Genomic DNA, 18,724 nt, shown 5'->3' with positions numbered 1-18,724 from the left:
TGAAACTTCGGAACAGGGAATTCCAACAGAAGTATATTCCAGTGCAACTCCCTCCACCGAGGCTGACAATCACAGTCAACCTTAGATTGCGCTGTGCTGCCCCCAATAGGACACCAACAACCGTTGCACATGATGATACCACAGCATCACCCAAAGTCATGGAGCCGTATATTCTACCCAACCGATGCCCTCACTGGACATACCACCCCAAGTCCCACATAGTGAGCCAGCAATACCGGATACCACTCAACTCACTGTTGATAGCCATGTAATTCCGGATACCAACCCTTGTATTGCGAAGCCGACCTCAAAATATAGGGCTTTTCAGTTAGCCAACAACCCAGCGCTTCCCACCTGGAGATCAGGCCAGCGCTTCCTGCCTGGAGATCAGGCCAACTCTTCCCACCTTGAGATCAGGCCAGTGCTTCCCACCTAGAGATCAGGCCAGCGCTTCCCACCTAGAGATCAGGCCAGCGCTTCCCACCTGGAGATCAGGCCAGCGCTTCCTGCCTGGAGATCAGGCCAGCGCTTCCCACCTGGCGATCAGGCCAGCGCTTCCTGCCTGGAGATCAGGCCAGCTCTTCCCACCTGGATATCAGGCCAGTGCTTCCCGCCGAGGAGATCAGGCTGCGCTAAAACTACACCGAAATGGTTCAAGGACTCTGTCCTAACAATTGAAAACCCACAGTAATCCCGAGTCACCTCCCAACCAGGTCCACTCAACATAATGTACTCATACAGATTCCCGTTCCCCTTGCCTATTGTTGTCGTTTTGTCAGTCTTTGGGCTTGTCCAACCTAACATTACACATATGCAAAAACTTGGGGGGGGGATAGAGGATTATTATTGTGTAATTCTGTTTTGTTTTTACATCTTTCAAGTTTTGTTCATTGTCAGTAGACAATAAACAACTGCTGGACAAATAGAGTATAAGCTGATCTAATGTTTACACATTTAAAGTGTATATTTCTCAATACAAAATGTGTATTTCTTAAAAGATTTTACCTCGAAAAGATTCCTCATGTAATAATGTTTAACAAAAACAAAATATTTCAATGCCTACACAGAATTAATTTTGGTGATTGCACAGTTTAGCAAAGACATTTAAAGAAACGAAGATAATGAAAAATCTCTATAACGTTATGGATTGAAATTATCATTAAAAAACCCTGCTTAATTTGATCTAGTTTTCTTCTTTTTTTTTTTTTTTTTACAGAGAAAACTCAAACTTTAGTGAGATCTATCGCGACGCAGTCATCTTGGCAATTTCCGGCTATGAAGAGGGAGGGGGCATATATACATACGTATAATTCAATATCTGTATGTGATGTTTGTATGTTCCTTATGTTAGCAACTAAAAGTATATTCTTATGTGATTTGGGGGGGGGAGACGATGGAAGTGTTCCCGAATCTGTAAGTACAATCTTAACAAGGCTATGTCAGCCTGACCCCTAGAACTTTAAATATATTCTATTTTTTTTTTTTTTTTTTTTTTTACGAAATTTAAATCATATGTATAAAATTTTCTGGGGAAGACAATGGAAGTCGTCCTGAATCTGAACATTTCCATCCATGTGCTGAATATCTACATGCTGTCAGTTTTAAGTGACAGAATAATATAAAAAAAAAATATATAAACTTCATGGGATTTTAATGGCATTTAAATCAGACTATAAGGCACTAATTCAGAGTTTTCCAACGTTTCGGCTTCCGACTATATTAAAGGGTGGAACAGGAGTACACTGTCAATAAAAACAAAGGAGTATCGTGTTTTAAACATAGTGAAAAAGTATGAGGGGCGTTCCAAAAGTAATGCCTCCTATTTTTTTTTATTCCAGCCGAATAGATCAGAGGGGATTGCAAATTGCAAAGTTATGATGACTGAACTTATGCATTCATGCCTTGAAAGTTTCATCTCTCTGTTGCAGATATTGACAGTGTGAGACTAAGAAAGCAACCTAGTAATGTATATGCATCAGAAATAGAGATGCGTCACTGAATTCCTTCATGCAGAAAAAAAAAATCAAACCGATCAACATTTACCAACGCCTGTTGAACGTTATCGAGCCAATACAGTTGATGTCAGCACAGTTAGGAGATAGGTTCGTCCACTTCAGAGTGGTGACATAGATATGAGTGACAAAGTGCGCTTTGAACGCCCTTGTACACCCGTCATCCCATCTCTGGCAAAATTGCATTGAGAATGGTGGTGAATGGTATGTAGAAAAATAAATTCTGGAGTACAAAATAATGCTCGTTTTAATAATACCACTCTCGTCTTCATAGCTCTTCAACATTTTTTTAAAATTAAAAATAGGATGCATTACTTTTGGATCCTTGTACATAGTAGTGATCTTCATTTAATCCCGAGCGAAGTCAGTCAATTCAGGTAACTTGATTATGTAGTAGAGCTGACATCTATTCAATGTAGCTGCCTTCAGCCTCAATCACTGCCCTGATATGGGAGCATGCCTTTTCCACAAGCACCGGCAGGAACTCGGTGAATGGCGGCGATCAGGCTGGCTTTGGTGTTATGAGAGGTCATGTTGGTGACGTTCTCGACGTATGACCAAACAAAGTAGTCCAGCGGGTTCATGTCGGTGAAAGAGGGAGGAAGTGAGAGAAGGGTACAAAATTGTAGCACTCCTGAAACAAGGTTGGGTCTGTTTGGACTTGTAGACCGGTGCCAAGTCCTGCTGCCACACCCAGGGTTTACCAACGACCACCTGATTGCACTAGGGGATCACCACACTCTTCAGTACATCCACGTACATTTTGGTGTTGACTTTCAAGCCGATTTTGAACATGTGGGGTGGCATGATGTGGCCCTTACTTGAAACCACATCAAAGACCATAACCGTAGGTTGTCTGATGCGTTGAGCTGTGCCCTCAAACGTTGAACTATTTAGATTTGCATTTTGAGGGTGCTGGCAATGGTCCTGCTGTCATAACTTGAGTCGGTAAAGAGCATGAATTGTATAGCGGTGCATCTCTGATCTCGCTCATTGAACATTGTGTCACTTTCAAACACGATAGAAGGCTCCTATAGTTTTTGGGATTTGTACCCGACTGTCCAACAAGTAGATGGTCTGCAACAAAAACATGAAATGATGCATTCTGAATGTGCTGGCAATGGTCCTATCACTATTAGAATTTGTACACAACTGGCCAACTAGTTGTTCTGCAATAAAAAAAAGAAAACCGGTTTTCATCAAACGGAAATGGAATCATGCCGTCTTTTCTAGGGCGACAATTTTATCGTTCCACCCTGTACATATTAATTCAGATTTAACCCATGTATAGAGTCCTTATTATATATAACTGACACACTGATTCCCATTAGATCACTGCAGTTACGCAACAATAAACCTGATCAGCACAAAATGAGTGGCCATTTTGAAATTTTAGCCTCTGTATGTCATCTTTCCTAACCAGTATATACATAGTAGTAGTAGTAGTAGCAGTAGTAGTAGTAGTAGAAACGAAGGTGTGACTCCATACTCCACAAAGGTCGCACATTGGGGCATTACCACCGAATGCATGTTTGTCTTATACCAAAGACGGTTAAAGGTTAGTTAATAAGGTTGGGAAATAGGGGAGGCAGAAATAAAATACAAGATGGAACGAACTGAGGAAGATGGATTTTAGAGCAGTAGGATGAGATAGTGATGAATACCTTGACAAAGGATATCTGTGGCAGTGTAGTGTCGTATCAAAAACCAACTCTTGTGGGATTAGATCTCCTTCCCACAATGGGATGATGCAACACATGGGTTCAAAAGTATGATATAAATAGCCAGTTCCCTAGAAAAATAGTACTCTGGCCTGCCAAAAAAAATGTCTAGTCAGCATCATCAGGATTCCCCAGTAGAGGCATCTTAGGCGACTAGCAATAAATAAACCCCTTCTAAAAAGGCAAGAAGAAAAACCTGGGAGGATGGGCGTCCTAGAACTGCACAAGATTATATGGGCCTTAACTCAGCCAACAGAAAGTCATCTTAACAATGACTTATTCTCTGTTGCCTTTTGCGGCCAGAGAGAAAACCCTTACCTGATTATTATACAGAATATTTATCTCGCTTCTATGAGGGGGTGATGTGACAAGAGTCCGAAAGTAGAGTTTGAAGAGCTAATGTTCTAAAGGAAGACCACTCTGGTCTGCCAAAAATGCCTGAACAGCCCAGTCAGCATTCCCCTAGAGGAGCGCCACAGACAAATAATAAGTAATAAATTAACCCCTTTTAAAAGGAGGAGGTAAAGTCTGGATGGATGAAACTCCGAGAACTGCACAGGACCAAAACCATACCTCAGTCAACAAGGAAAATGTCACCTCAACGATGATCTCTGGTGGCTTTGGAGTTGAGTGAAGTTATGAAATATCAATGTTCATTGACTGCTCCAGGACATCAGATAAATTAACAAACTTGATAAAATCTTAGAGATAAGCAACTTATATTGTGCGAAACGATATAACAACAGTAACCATGTTTGGCCTTTCAACTTTAACCATAATTATTTAAAATGATAATAATAATTATGATGACGTAATCAGATAAGTGAAGATCTTCGATCAAATGGTCAAAACGAGGCAGTACTAAAATGACCTTTGACTTCTTGCAAAGTGATTGTTTATGTTACAGGTTACCAACTTTTCAACTGACAAAAGAAAAAGAAAATAGTGTCATCGAGAACAGCCACGAAATGAAAGCGTGATTAATCGACCGAGAAAGACATTCAAAATTAAAAAAAAACAACAACAACAAAAATAACAGAAAAACATTACAAAAAGGTTTAACATTTTATAAAAAGAAAACGACAAGGAAAAGATAACGCGAAATCAACAAAATGGCATCGTCGACGATTATCCTCTTGTCTTTTGGATTAGGCGTTTTTTTCATGTGTACACTAACAACTGCTTTCCCGGACTCGTCCATTGAAGAAGGTAACGATCATTTGTTAATATAAAATCTCACATGTTTATTTAAAATGTATGTATGTATGTATGTATGTATGTATGTATGTATGCCTAAAACTTCGAGAGAGGCGCCGGATTTTCATGGGATTGAGATCGGTATCGTTTTGAAGCTCGACCCTTCGAAAAATTGGCTAAATCCATTAATTCCTTCACCCTTAACTTCAGGGAGGGGGTCGCTCTTTTTTTTTTTTTTTTTTTTTTTTTTTTTTTTTTTCGCTGATATTTTTGAAATTCATCCTCTCTTTTCAAATGCCTAGCCTTAATTTAAACCTTTGCTACTTCCGGTTTGGCGATGGACGCAACGACAAAGACGTCACCTTTTTTTTTTTTTTTTTTCATATTCTTTTCCTCCTTCGTGGTACGAATTCGAATCTGCCTGTCTACTACCACTTTTTTTTTCTTTTTTTGCTCAACACACCTCCAAAAACCCGGACAACACCGGACACCCAGGCTAGTTTGTTGTATGCAAAAAAAAATTGTTATCTACAAAAAAATGCTTCGCAAGTGTTCACACTATTATTCAAATAATCAAGTGTCTAAAATTGGAATGAGAAACAAAAAATGTCAATCGGATTAGAAAAGGAGGAAAAATAAATAAAAGTCTTATTATGAAAATAGAGTGACGGATGAGAGCACTCAATATTGAGAGAGAAAAATAGGAACTCCCTCCTCTGTAGATGTGGCGATTGGGATGGTGTTGTTCATCCGATGTAATGCAGCATTTTATTACCATGAGTGAATGTGGCAGAAATGGTGGTCATAAGCTACATAAGATAGTGGCTGTCAGGATAGCTGTATTGAATTTGTATGTGGCATCTGTTGTTGCAAACCTACAATACTTTTGTCGAGAGGAGAATTTCTGCAATCAAAATATTATATATGGAGATAATTATAGAGATAGTACGAATAATAATACTAATAACAAAGAAGTGGAGTGATAATTATTAGAATGAATTCAATAAAACACTATATAAAAACAGTAGTTTGAAAATAGGCACATTAACTTATGGAGAAAGGGACGAATGACACAGGTAAAAAATACATTTTTAAGTGACACGAATTGTCTAGCCAAAATTTATTTGGAAGAAAAAAAATAGATCCAGTATCAACATGTTTTGAAGGAAGTGGTGTTTGATCAACACTGCTTGGGAGCCATGATTTGATACAGTTTGTTGTTTTTAAATCCCCAAAACAGTGTTTCATGGTAAACAACTGATGATCCCTTTAAGTGGTACTATTGTTTGTTCATGTAAGTAAAACTATTCAATGATACGGAAGATTAATAACTTGCTGACAAAATACTGTACCAAAGAAGAACATTTTTTTATAGTTATAAATGTTTTTGAAGAAATTTCCAAGATTAAATACTCCTATTATTCATTTTTTTTTTTTTTTTGTGTATTGATATTCATATTAAAACCCCTTTTTTCTATTTATTTAAAAAGAAGATACAAAATTTGTTATATATGGGTCGTGGAATTGCATTCATCTGCAAAAGATCTAGCTCATTTGCATATTCTTTTAAACATCCATTTTAATTAATTCCCTATTAATTTTTTTTGTTTTTTATGGGATGATCATCTTTAGTTAACTATTACATGTAATTATATTCATACAGATATTCTACATGATTTATACTTGCGTAATATTTGCATAAAAAGTTTATAGTAAACACAAACCTCTTTCTATTCATGCATGCCTATATATATCTGTTAAAAAATTTTGCCTACCAAACTCCTCCGTCAGTTTTTAGTATGCAGACATGAAACTAAATATATAGGGTATTCAAACCCATGCGAAATTTTATATTTGGGTTTTAGCCGGGGAAAATCAGTGCAAAAGTGTGAAAATTAATAAAATGAAATTTACCAGGTCAAGGTCAAATGATGGTATTACGAATATGCATGCATGACGTAATAGCTATAAGTTCATATTTTAATTTTTAGCTTTGCAGTAAACATGTCTTTATAGCTTAGGCGCTAACGTCAAAGAAAAAAGTAAATCATAATCGGTTTTGATTCTCGGTAGTGCCACACAAGTTATTTTTTTGAAAACTTTAGATCATTACTATATATTGGGTCCAATATAATAAATACAAAATCTGCATTAATCAAAATATCACATTTGATATATAAAATATCATATTACGACTAGATTAATATACATTAGTATTATCAGTTTTGCCACGGCCACCGAGAGTAAGAAGAAGGCCTGTTAACTGAAAAATGCCTGCAGGCAATGTAGATAAGATTTGTCAGACTCGAATAAACCTAGAATCGCATCTTCCAACTAGGACCCCTACTACCATATCTCCTCCTCCAACATAAGGGGTCTACGTTCCAACCTTCCAGAGGTTGAAACACAATTACAGGAGACGAAACCGGACATATTCTTTCTAAGCGAAACTAGAATAGGGCCGACCACTTCCCTAGATGAGTTCATAATTAACGGATACTCTAACTTAACATCTAAATCTGACCCCCAAGACAGCCATGGGCATGGAATATGTGCCTACATTAAAGATGGCTTCCCATGTGGCAGGGATATCTCTAGAGAAGATCCGAATTTACCCTATATGTGCTTCCGGGTTGCACTTGCTTACACCACTGCATTTATATTTGCTCTCTATCGGCTCCATAACAGCGGAGTTACTATCTTTAAGAGTATATCTGAGAAAATAGACCACATCCTGTCTGCACATCCCTCGGCTAACATTCACATCTGTAGTGAGTTCAACGTCCATAACGTGGAATGGCTGACCCACTCAAATAAGACAGACGATGAGGGGAGGTTCTGTCATGATTTTGCCATTGTTTATGACCTCACTCAAATTGTTTGCGAGCCCACCCGTGTGCCCGATACTACAGGTCAGTATGCAAGCCTTTTAGACCTTTTTCTCTCCACTTCCCCTGAGCTATGTCCATGTTCCGTTCTTTCTCCTCTAGGATCCTCTGACCACTCCGTCGTATCAGTTAAGATAAAAATGAAATGTAATAAGCCCCCAGACGTACCTCTCCACCATACTGTATACCGATACTCCATGGTTGACTGGGATAGCTTTCGTACATTCATATCTGATCTACCTCTGCATTCCATGTTTAAAAAGGATGTGTCCTTTATAGTATCAGACCTGACCGAATGGCTAATTGTAGGTATAGACCGATTCATATCATCTAAAAAATTCCAACAAAAAACCAACAGCCAGCCATGGTTCTCCCCAGAATGTGCTGCTGCCATCGCGCACAGAAATCACTTTTTTCATAGCTACCAGCGTAATAGATGCACTGAGACTAAAGCCGCTTTCAGGAACGCCAACAACCACTGTAAAAGAGTAATAAAAAATGCAATAGAGCTATATGCTCAGTCCGTTAAATCCAAAGTAGCTGATCAGCGGCTTGGCTCCCACTAGTTTTGGCAAATAACAAATAGGATCCTGAACAGAAGCGTGCATTCTATACCAACCATTATCAATGGACCTGAGGTCATCTCGTCAGCATCAGACAAGGCCAAACTATTTAACAAGAACTTTGCAGCTAATTCTACCCTATGCGACGAAGGCCATCAACTCCCCATATTTCCTTCTATAACACAGAACACGCTAGGTAACATACAAATATCTGTGCATGAGGTCGCCAAGCTAATCAAGAACCTTGATTCCAGTAAAGCAACTGGCCCTGACGGCATCTCGATTATAGTGTTAAAAAAGCTTCAACTAGAACTTCCTCCCATACTTACGAAACTATTTAAGCGTTGCCTTAAGGAGAAGTGCTTTTCAACACCCTGGAAAACCTCATCAGTATGCCCTGTATTTAAGAATTCAGGTGAAAAGTCATCTCCCTCTCAGTACAGACCAATAAGTCTCCTGTGTGTCATGAGTAAGCTGCTGGAATCTATATTAAATAGAGAAATAGTCAACCACCTCAGAAAAAATAACCTTCTCAGTGACATGCAATATGGTTTCTGTTCTGCAAGATCTACCGCAGATGTGCTAATGGTTATATCTCATAGGATTAGTGAATCTCTTGACAAAGGCTTCCTCTCTAGGGCAATTGCTCTTGACATATCAAAGGCCTTCGACAAGGTATGCTATAAAGGCCTACTTCACAAGATTTCCAGCTATGGTATCACGGTAATGTTTTCTCAATCATTAAATCATTTCTCTCCGATAGGCTCATAAGAGTAGAGGTTGATGGACAGAAATCAGAGGCCTGCAGTATTAATGCTGGAGTCCCTCAGGGGTCCATTCTGGGCCCAACTCTCTTCCTGATCTGCATCAATGATCTCCCTAAACACATACTTAAATCATTCGTTCACATCTATGCTGATGACACGACCATCTATGGCAACACATCAAAGGCTGTAAATGACAAAGCTCTCTCTGATTCTCTCTCCTCTGAACGAGTGGTTCAGTCGGGGGAAGACGTGGCTGGTTACCTTTAATGCATCTAAAACCAAACTCCTATCTTTACATCATCAACGCTCTGATCCCCATCTGGCATCAATTGAAATGGATGGCTCTCGTCTAGGAGAAGCCCCATGTTTTGACAAGCTTCTGATCTGAATTGGAACACGTACATCAAGTCTGTTGCCAAGGTCGCTGGAAAGATGGTGGGATCCTTCTACCGCTCCAGAAGATATCTCTCTACTGATGCAATTCTCTATCTATATAAAAGTCAAGTACGCACAAGGATGGAATACTGCTGCCACATCTGTGCAGGAGCTGCTAAAAACAGCCTATCCTGCCTTGACAGAGTACAAAATAGACTTCGTGGCTTAGTGGGGGATGCCCTTTTCTCTTCCCTGCAACCTCTCTCCCATAGAAGAGACGTTGCGAGCCTATTTTTGTTTTATCGTTATTTCCATGGCAGGTGCTCGTCTGAGCTCCAATCTCTAGTCCCTCATAGCAAATCTTTTACGAAAAACACCCGTCTAGCTGAAACCACTGTCAAAAATTTTCCCGACTCTTTATCTGTGCCTAAATCAAAACGTAGATTCCATGAACAAAGCTTCTTTCTTAGAACTGCACGCCTGTGGAACTCTGTTCCGTCTGCTTGCTTCCCACCTAACTACAATCTGGATGTCTTCAAGTACAACGTAAACAGATTTCTTATGAACCGCCCCCTTAATTAGACATCTTTTTTAAACCCCCACACTAACGTACTGTACGTGCAATAACCCTTATCCCTGAGTGGCTTCCGGGCCTTGATAAGTGGTGATCACCTTGTAAAAAAAAAAAAAAAGACTGTCAGTACTATATGAGGACCATTTGAAATAGAGCAATAAAACATTTTTAAAAAGAAAAAGGAACCCAGTTCGATTAATACTGAAACTGAACTTTATTCAATTTAAAATATAAATATTATCTGTGTAAAATTAAATAATTTTAAAGCAATATACAATTTAATACTGATAAAACTGAATGAAGAATTGAGGAAACAAACAATTAAAAAAACATATTAAACATCAATTAAAAAACATATTAAACATCAATTAAAAAACATATTAAACATCAACGATGAATAATTTTAAAAGTGAAAACAAACAATAATTTTAAGAATGAAAACAAACGATGTTTTTTTTTCATTCTAATATACTTGACACCACTTTTGTTTGGAAGTAAAGAAAAACGTAAGTTAAAACACAGTTGGAACATTAGTAACTTATCTTGTCTTTGGTAACATTTATCTTCGGCACAAGATCACAGTGTAGTATCTGTTCTGATGCTACACTTCATTTGTTCTGTCCTCAGTCAGTGGAGGAGAATTCCTTCATGACCGAGACAATTTTTATTTTATTTTTGTTCCTATCCAGAGTGCCCCTTTTTGGGGAGCTAGATTTTTCTACATTAAAAACTGACCTTGCGTCTAACTGTGCCCTCGTGGGGAGGCAAGTAAATAAATAAATAAAAAAATCTTTTGACAATTATTCTCATGCAAAAATTATTTGTTTATAATTCTAAAAAGAAACAATCAATTTTAATATATAACGCTTAGTCACCGCTACTTTTCTTAATAGCCGCATGGTGAATATTTTTCAAACCGACTTTAGAAAAAATATAGAACTTTAAAATATTTGGAAATGCTCAATGAAAGGTTTTATTTATTATTAAAATGACATTTTGACAATTATTCTCATGTAAAAATTATTTGTTTATAATTTAAAAAAACTAAAACAAAATTAAATTAAATTTTCAACCTTCCTGATAGACTTTTTAGCTTTATAAGAAAATAAACAATTAAATATATCAACATAATATTTGCTGTATTAGCAATAAAAAGTATTGTTTCTTTAATTTATATTAACAATGTTATCAAACGTTATGAAAGTACTTGAATAGAGTTCTAATTAAATACACGTTTAATTATTAACAAATTACATTAATTACTTTACTATATTTGGTTGGAATAAAATTTTCCCTTCTAATAGCACTTATCCAAATTGAGATTTGCTCCTTCTCTTTAGGAAAAGAAAATATATGTACTTTGTGGCCTTTTGGATAATTTCCCCAGCAATTTGGAACAACGCAAGAATAAACCATGTTAGACAGCAAACTGAAAACTAGATGAAACTGCTGCTGATAGGGCTCGGTAGCCTAGACCATATACCTACAAGTTGATCTGATAATGATGTCATGCTGTTATGTGCATCGGCCTTCTTTACTCTCGGTAGCCACGGTTTTGCCTGCCAAACTCCTGTTAGTTTTTAGTCTACAGATATGAAACTTAATATATAAGGTATTCGAACCCATGCGAAACTTTATATTTGGGTTTTAGCCAGGAAAAATCGGTGCAAAAGTGTGAAAAGTAAATTTTCACATGTAAAATTAGATACTCCTTGGAATACGAGTGACAAGTCTTCCCAGCTTTCCAGCACTCCTTGCTTCTTTCAATCAGTGATGCAAATTACTTTTATTATCATCAGTATTACTAGTGAGTTCCTGTAGAAATTCCATGTCTTTTTGTTTTTTATTATCATGTCAATGTTAATATTAAGAAAAAAAGTGTCTTTCTAGCTTGCTTGAATCTTTTCTTTGACAATCGGGCGATTCCATCTTTAAAAAAAAAAAAGATGACAGATAAATATAGTATATACATATTTCCCCCAAAACCTCTGGCCTTGATGGAAGGGAGACTAAAACTTGTTGCCATGGTTCCAAATGATCTGAAATAACAAGAGGAGACGATTCCAAAATATTTCTCATATATCTCCCCTATTTTGGAAATAGGGTACGATTATGAATATCTCCAGTATCAAATAATCCTTATACATTGTGATATTTACTTTATGTATGAAAACTAAAGAGGGAGAGATATAACATGTAAGAAATACTTGGAATCAAGTCTCTCCTTGCTGTTATTTCGAATCATTTGAAACCATAGCAGCAAGTTTTAGTCTCCCCTCGATCAAGGCCAGAGGTTTTTGGGAAATATCAGATATTTTGTAATTCATATGCAAAATTAGAAAAAACAAAATGACTATGATTGAAATATTTTATGGCTGTAAAAAAGTGCCAAAAATAGGTTCTGGGTGATCCTTTTAATGTGCGACCTAAAGGGCAAATGTCACATAGCCCACCACACAATGCAGGTTATTACCTTTCTAACGAGCCTCATTTGTTAGATTCTAATTAATAGTCGCTGAGATTTGGAACTTATAAAATTGAAAAAACAAAAAAGTGCTATATATATATATATATATATATATATATATATATATATATATATATATACTAGCAAAAGTACCCGTCATTGACTGGGTTCAAAAACAGCCTACAGAAAATGGACTCATGAAAGTATGATAGGTTAAGCAAAATATGATGAAAGTAAAAATAAAATAGATAAACCCCATAATTTATTATACCATACCTGTTCACACTGAAACACTTATCACAATATTCTGTGGATCTATATTAAAAAACCTTGTTAAACTTTGTGACATATTTCCATTCTATGGAGGTCAGGCATGAACGAACACCCCATAATTTTATTATACCATATTTCTTCACACTGAAACGTAATTATCAAAGTATACTTACGCAGATAGATATGAAAAGTCTTTATTAAAGTTTGTGCCTATTTCCATTCTATGGAGGCCAGGCGCGAATGCAGATCCCACAATTTTATTGTACCATCCCTATTTAAGTTAAAATATACTTATCAAAGTATTATTATGTACATCTATATCAAAAACACTTGTAAACGTTTTTTTTTTAATTTTTTTATTTCCATACTTTGTGGACCAGGCGCGTATGCAGACCCCACAATTTTAATGAATCATCATTATGCCAGATCAAACATACCCATTCCTGTGTCTCGATACATCTATCATTATATGTGATCAGTTTTCTATAATAGTCGTGACCAGACACACACACAGACGTTCAGCTTTATATTATAGATATATATATATATATATATATATACATACTCGCGGTCAAATTTTTTGAATATTAAAACGCTCATATCTTTGGTTCTATGGGACGAAACTACAAAATTTGCAGACTTTTCGAAGATTATAATACTATTCTATGGTTAAAATTTTATGACATTTGGTAAAAAATGAACTTATATTTTCAAACTAATAAAATATGCTCAAATTTGCCTACATTTACGTCAGATTTAGTATTATTGCTTTGGGATGAATTTTGCTTTGAGTTTGTTTTTTTTGCTTAGTTGTCTCCCCTGTCTAATATATTTTTTCCGCTCTTCTCGCACCCCTCCCCTGACATCATTCACTCTTTCATCCCATCATAACGAACATTTCTGTAAAAGTCTGAGGAAGCTACAGACGGCCAAAAAACAGCCGGGTAGCTGAAACAATAATGTAACTTAACAGAAAGATACGGTAATAAAAAATAAAACGCATATATATATATATATATATATATATATATATATATATATATATATATATATATATGTATATATATATATATATATATATGAGAGAGAGACAGAGATGGGACGATTCCAATATTGTTTCCTTATTCCGATACAATTACCGATTCCAAATAAATCTCTAAACATTTAACTATAAAGTTGTTGTTTTGTCAAGATTTCAGTAAAAACACTGAAAATATGCATGTATTTTTTTGAAACGAAAAAAAAAAAACACCTATGGGAGTTATTTGTAGCTTTTAGCTTTACTGGTATCTTAAAATTAATAAATATTTATTATTACTGGAAGATTTTGTTTCAAATAAAATGCGGTAAATAAAAGGAATCGTTTTTGGCATCGGAAAATAGGCACACATTTTTTCTGATTCCAATACCACATAAAGTTCCGATTTTTCTGATTCCCAATTAATCGTCCCAACACTAATATATATATATGCGTTTGGGTGTGGCTCAAAGCCTAAGGAATGAGGGTGGAAAGCGATATGTTTTGGTTTCGATTCTAACTGATGTCATCTATATATCTAGAAAAGTGAGAATGTATGTGAGGACATTCTCAACCTATATACTCAATGAATTTTTGATCTACAGACTTTGTTTGATATATAGGGCATTCAGACATGTGGAAAACATTTTAATCGATTTTCATCTGGAAAAAAGGGCTGCTAAGGGGGCAAAATTGAAAAATTGGTCATCGGATTTTTATCTGTTTGTCAACTGTTTCACGAATGTGCATGCATGAATCGTTCACATGACAGATTTCTTATGTTAAGGATAAGTAGGTTTGAAAATGCTATTTAAAGCCCGTGTCAAGCTGGCCTAATGGTTATCGTACTTCACTTGCTGTCTTAAAGTTTTAGTTTCGATCTCAGCTCAAGTATTTTTTTTTTTTTTTACAAGAAATGAACTGTTTAGTAAAGACATAACACTCGCATGCACATGTCTCAATTTCTTTCCGTCTTTTTTCCTTTTATTTTTTTTAAAGGAATTTAATGTTACGATTAATACATACGATATTTCTGTTTAAAATGAGTAAGAATTCTGCATTAATTAAAATATCATATTTATGTGTATTTTACGACCGGGCAACGCCGGGCGGCCTGCTAGTATCTATATATTTTTTTAATTTTGCTCTCACTCAGGCTCATTATAATAATCCATAAAAAATTGTCTATCCTAATAAATACATAATCTGTATGAATCAAAATATATTTAAGCATATCTTACGATTGAGCAACGCCGGGCGGCCTGCTAGTATATTTTAAATACATTTATGTACATTTTATAGGGATATTTAGAGAAACATTTTTACAGAAATAATTATTAGATCATTCCAGTAATGATCTGGTCCCTGTTGATTTTGCAGTGGGGGTTTAGTTCTGTGCAGTTCTAGGAGGTCCACCCTCCCAGGCTTTGCCTTCGCTTTTTGAGGTGTTTATTGCTAATCGCCTGAGGCGTCCTTACCGGCGAACGCCAATGGAGCTGCCCAGACACTTTTTGCAGATCAGTGCCCCTCCTCGGGGACGTTGACTTCTCAATCCTACTTTCCAACGCTGGCGTCTAAGTTCTTGCCGTGGGAGAGAACTAAAAACCTTTGTAACATCGTAATAGATTAAGTATTTCCGATTGTGTAAAAAACGTGAGTAGGGGAGGTTTTAAAATTAACTGACATCGTTTACTTCTGAGGACTTTCAAATATGAAACTCCTCGAAATCACGAAACCCTTAAATGTATCTCTTATCGTACGATTACGTAGAAACGAGAAACGCACAAATATTGTACGATAGTTTTAGCAATAGAGTTTTAAGCAGGAAATAAAAAAAAAAATTTAGACAAAGTGCAATATTTGATAAATACAAACATATCACCAAAGCAAAACGAGTTCAGCTCTGGTGATTGTATATGGTCCAATTCATGTTGCATGTGAATGTTGGCCGAGGAGTTTTCTGGCAGAGTGTTATTTTTCATTGCAGTCAGTATTTTTAATTTCTATAACATTCAAGTTAGGTAAAATACGATTTTTTTTTTTTTTTTTTTTTTTTTTTTTACTGATGTCAAATATGAAAAACTCTTATGATAATGTCATAATTATGATCAAAATGAAATATACTAATCCAAATACACATGGTTATGTAGTTTGGAATATATAATGCTAGGAGGGGGGTTGTGAACAGACATAAACTATAAGCTTATGGATATATTATCTGGCTATGTCATCTCGCTATCTCTTCGCACATTTTCTAATTACAAATACTGTAAACATTAATTTAAAATAATTAGAGATGGGACGATTTGTGAGAGAAATAAGTTAAACAACTCGCTTGACTTGAGGAGATTGGAGGAAGGTCGGATTCGTTTTGGACTTCAACAAACTTATTGACGTTATAATTCTGACTTACATCTATTGCTGCTGATAATGGAAATGGTTGTATATGTATGACAGTTACTGGTTATTTAAGGGATTGTTTCCATTGGGGCAACGGGGTTTTGAGGACGGATACTTCAAGCGAACATTATTTTGTTACCAACACTAGAGTTAAGACGCACGGACTTTGATTTATAGTCTTGTGTTTCTTAACTCCTAACGGAGCTGAGGGTCGCGGTTTTGGAAGATTTCGCAACCGTTATACCAAACCCAACTGTGGTTTATCCACTATCTTTGGTGTCGTGGAATTTTCGACAGATTCCAATATTTTCCCCCGATTCCAATACAGCTATCAATTCCGATTCTTTATGAATAGTTAACTACAGAGTTGTTATTTTTCTTGATTACCAAAAAAAAAAAAACTATTAAATGAGCAGATGTTTTCTAAGACTTTAAAAGCACAGTTGTATGGGGGATCAATGAATATTATTTTTATCATTAGCAGCAACAGTGGAAGATTTTTTTTAAGCAAAATCAAATAAAAAAACAAAAAGACAATTAAAAGAATCATTTTTAGCATCGGAAAATAGGTACCAATTTTTCCGATTCCGATACCCCAAAAAGTTCTGATTTTTTTTCAATTCCCGATTCTGATTAATCGTCCCAACACTAAAAATAATAACTTTGTTATAAACACTAAACAAATCCTTTCTAATTTATTCGTATAGCTAAATATATAAATATAAATATATAAATATAAATATATAGATATAAATATATAAATATAAATATATAAATATAAATATATAAATATAAATATATAAATATAAATATATAAATATAAATATATAAATATAAATATATAAATATATAGATATAAATATATAAATATAAATATATAAATATAAATATATAAATATATAGATATAAATATATAAATATAAATATAATATATAAATATAAATATATAAATATAAATATATAAATATAAATATATAAATATAAATATATAAATATAAATATATAAATATAAATATATAAATATAAATATATAAATATAAATATATAAATATAAATATATAAATATAAATATATAAATATAAATATATAAATATAAATATATAGATATAAATATATAAATATAAATATAATATATAAATATAAATATATAAATATAAATATATAAATATAAATATATAAATATAAATATATAGATATAAATATATAAATATAAATATAAATATATAAATATAAATATATAAATATAAATATATAAATATAAATATATAAATATATAAATATAAATATATAAATATAAATATATAGATATAAATATATAAATATAAATATATAAATATAAATATATAAATATATAAATATAAATATATAAATATAAATATATAAATATAAATATATGAATATAAATATATAGATATAAATATATAAATATAAAATATAAATATATAAATATAAATATATAAATATAAATATATAAATATAAATATATAAATATAAATATATAGATATAAATATATAAATATAAATATATAAATATAAATATATAAATATAAATATATAAATATAAATATATAAATATATAAATATAAATATATAAATATAAATATATAAATATAAATATATAAATATAAATATATAAATATAAATATATAAATATAAATATATGAATATAAATATATAGATATAAATATATAAATATAAATATAATATATAAATATAAATATATAAATATAAATATATAAATATAAATATATAAATATAAATATATAAATATAAATATATAGATATAAATATATAGATATAAATATATAAATATAAATATATAGATATAAATATATAGATATAAATATATAAATATAAATATATAGATATAAATATATAGATATAAATATATAAATATAAATATAATATATAAATATAAATATATAAATATAAATATATAAATATAAATATATAGATATAAATATATAAATATAAATATATAGATATAAATATATAGATATAAATATATAGATATAAATATATAGATATAAATATATAGATATAAATAAATAAATATAAATATATAGATATAAATATATAAATATAAATATATAGAAAAACATCAACATTTTGGTAATTCTTAAACAATTTGTTTTTTTTTATGTGATCGTAAAAAAGGAAAGAAAGAAAAACTTGTCCTCTTAACTCAAAAGTTAGAAATTGACGACGACCATGTTGTAGTTAGTGGGAAGCATCCTCATTGTATCAATACTACTTGTTGGTTTTAATGATAAAAATAATAAATATTCATTGATCTTTCCTCACAAGTGTAGGATCAATAGACCGGAAGTTCTTGAAAGGAAACTTATGTGTAGCTTGAGATATGTGGAGGAATAAAGGGAAATTATTTGCAGTGGTGGTAACTAGACAAGTTCTTATGAATTTTTTACAAGGGGGCGGAGGGACCATATAGTGTAGCTCAGTCGAGCA

At 33.5% G+C, this 18,724-nt stretch overlaps 1 protein-coding gene across 1 annotated transcript in view; it reads left to right on the top strand.

Moving 5' to 3' along the window:
- The first annotated feature begins 4,595 nt into the window (after nt 1–4,595).
- LOC145241345 (uncharacterized) overlaps nt 4,596–18,724 on the top strand; it is a 58,067-nt gene continuing 43,938 nt past the window's right edge. The window contains exon 1 of the mRNA XM_080104200.1: nt 4,596–4,942. Within this exon, the coding sequence (XP_079960326.1) occupies nt 4,846–4,942 (97 nt within the window). The 5' untranslated portion in view covers nt 4,596–4,845. The remainder of the gene's footprint in view (nt 4,943–18,724) is intronic.

The sequence above is a fragment of the Euprymna scolopes genome, chromosome 20, assembly GCF_053919585.1.
Source record: "Euprymna scolopes isolate OS-2025 chromosome 20, ASM5391958v1, whole genome shotgun sequence".
NCBI lineage: Eukaryota > Metazoa > Mollusca > Cephalopoda > Sepiida > Sepiolidae > Euprymna > Euprymna scolopes.
This window is presented reverse-complemented; position numbering and strand designations above follow the sequence as displayed.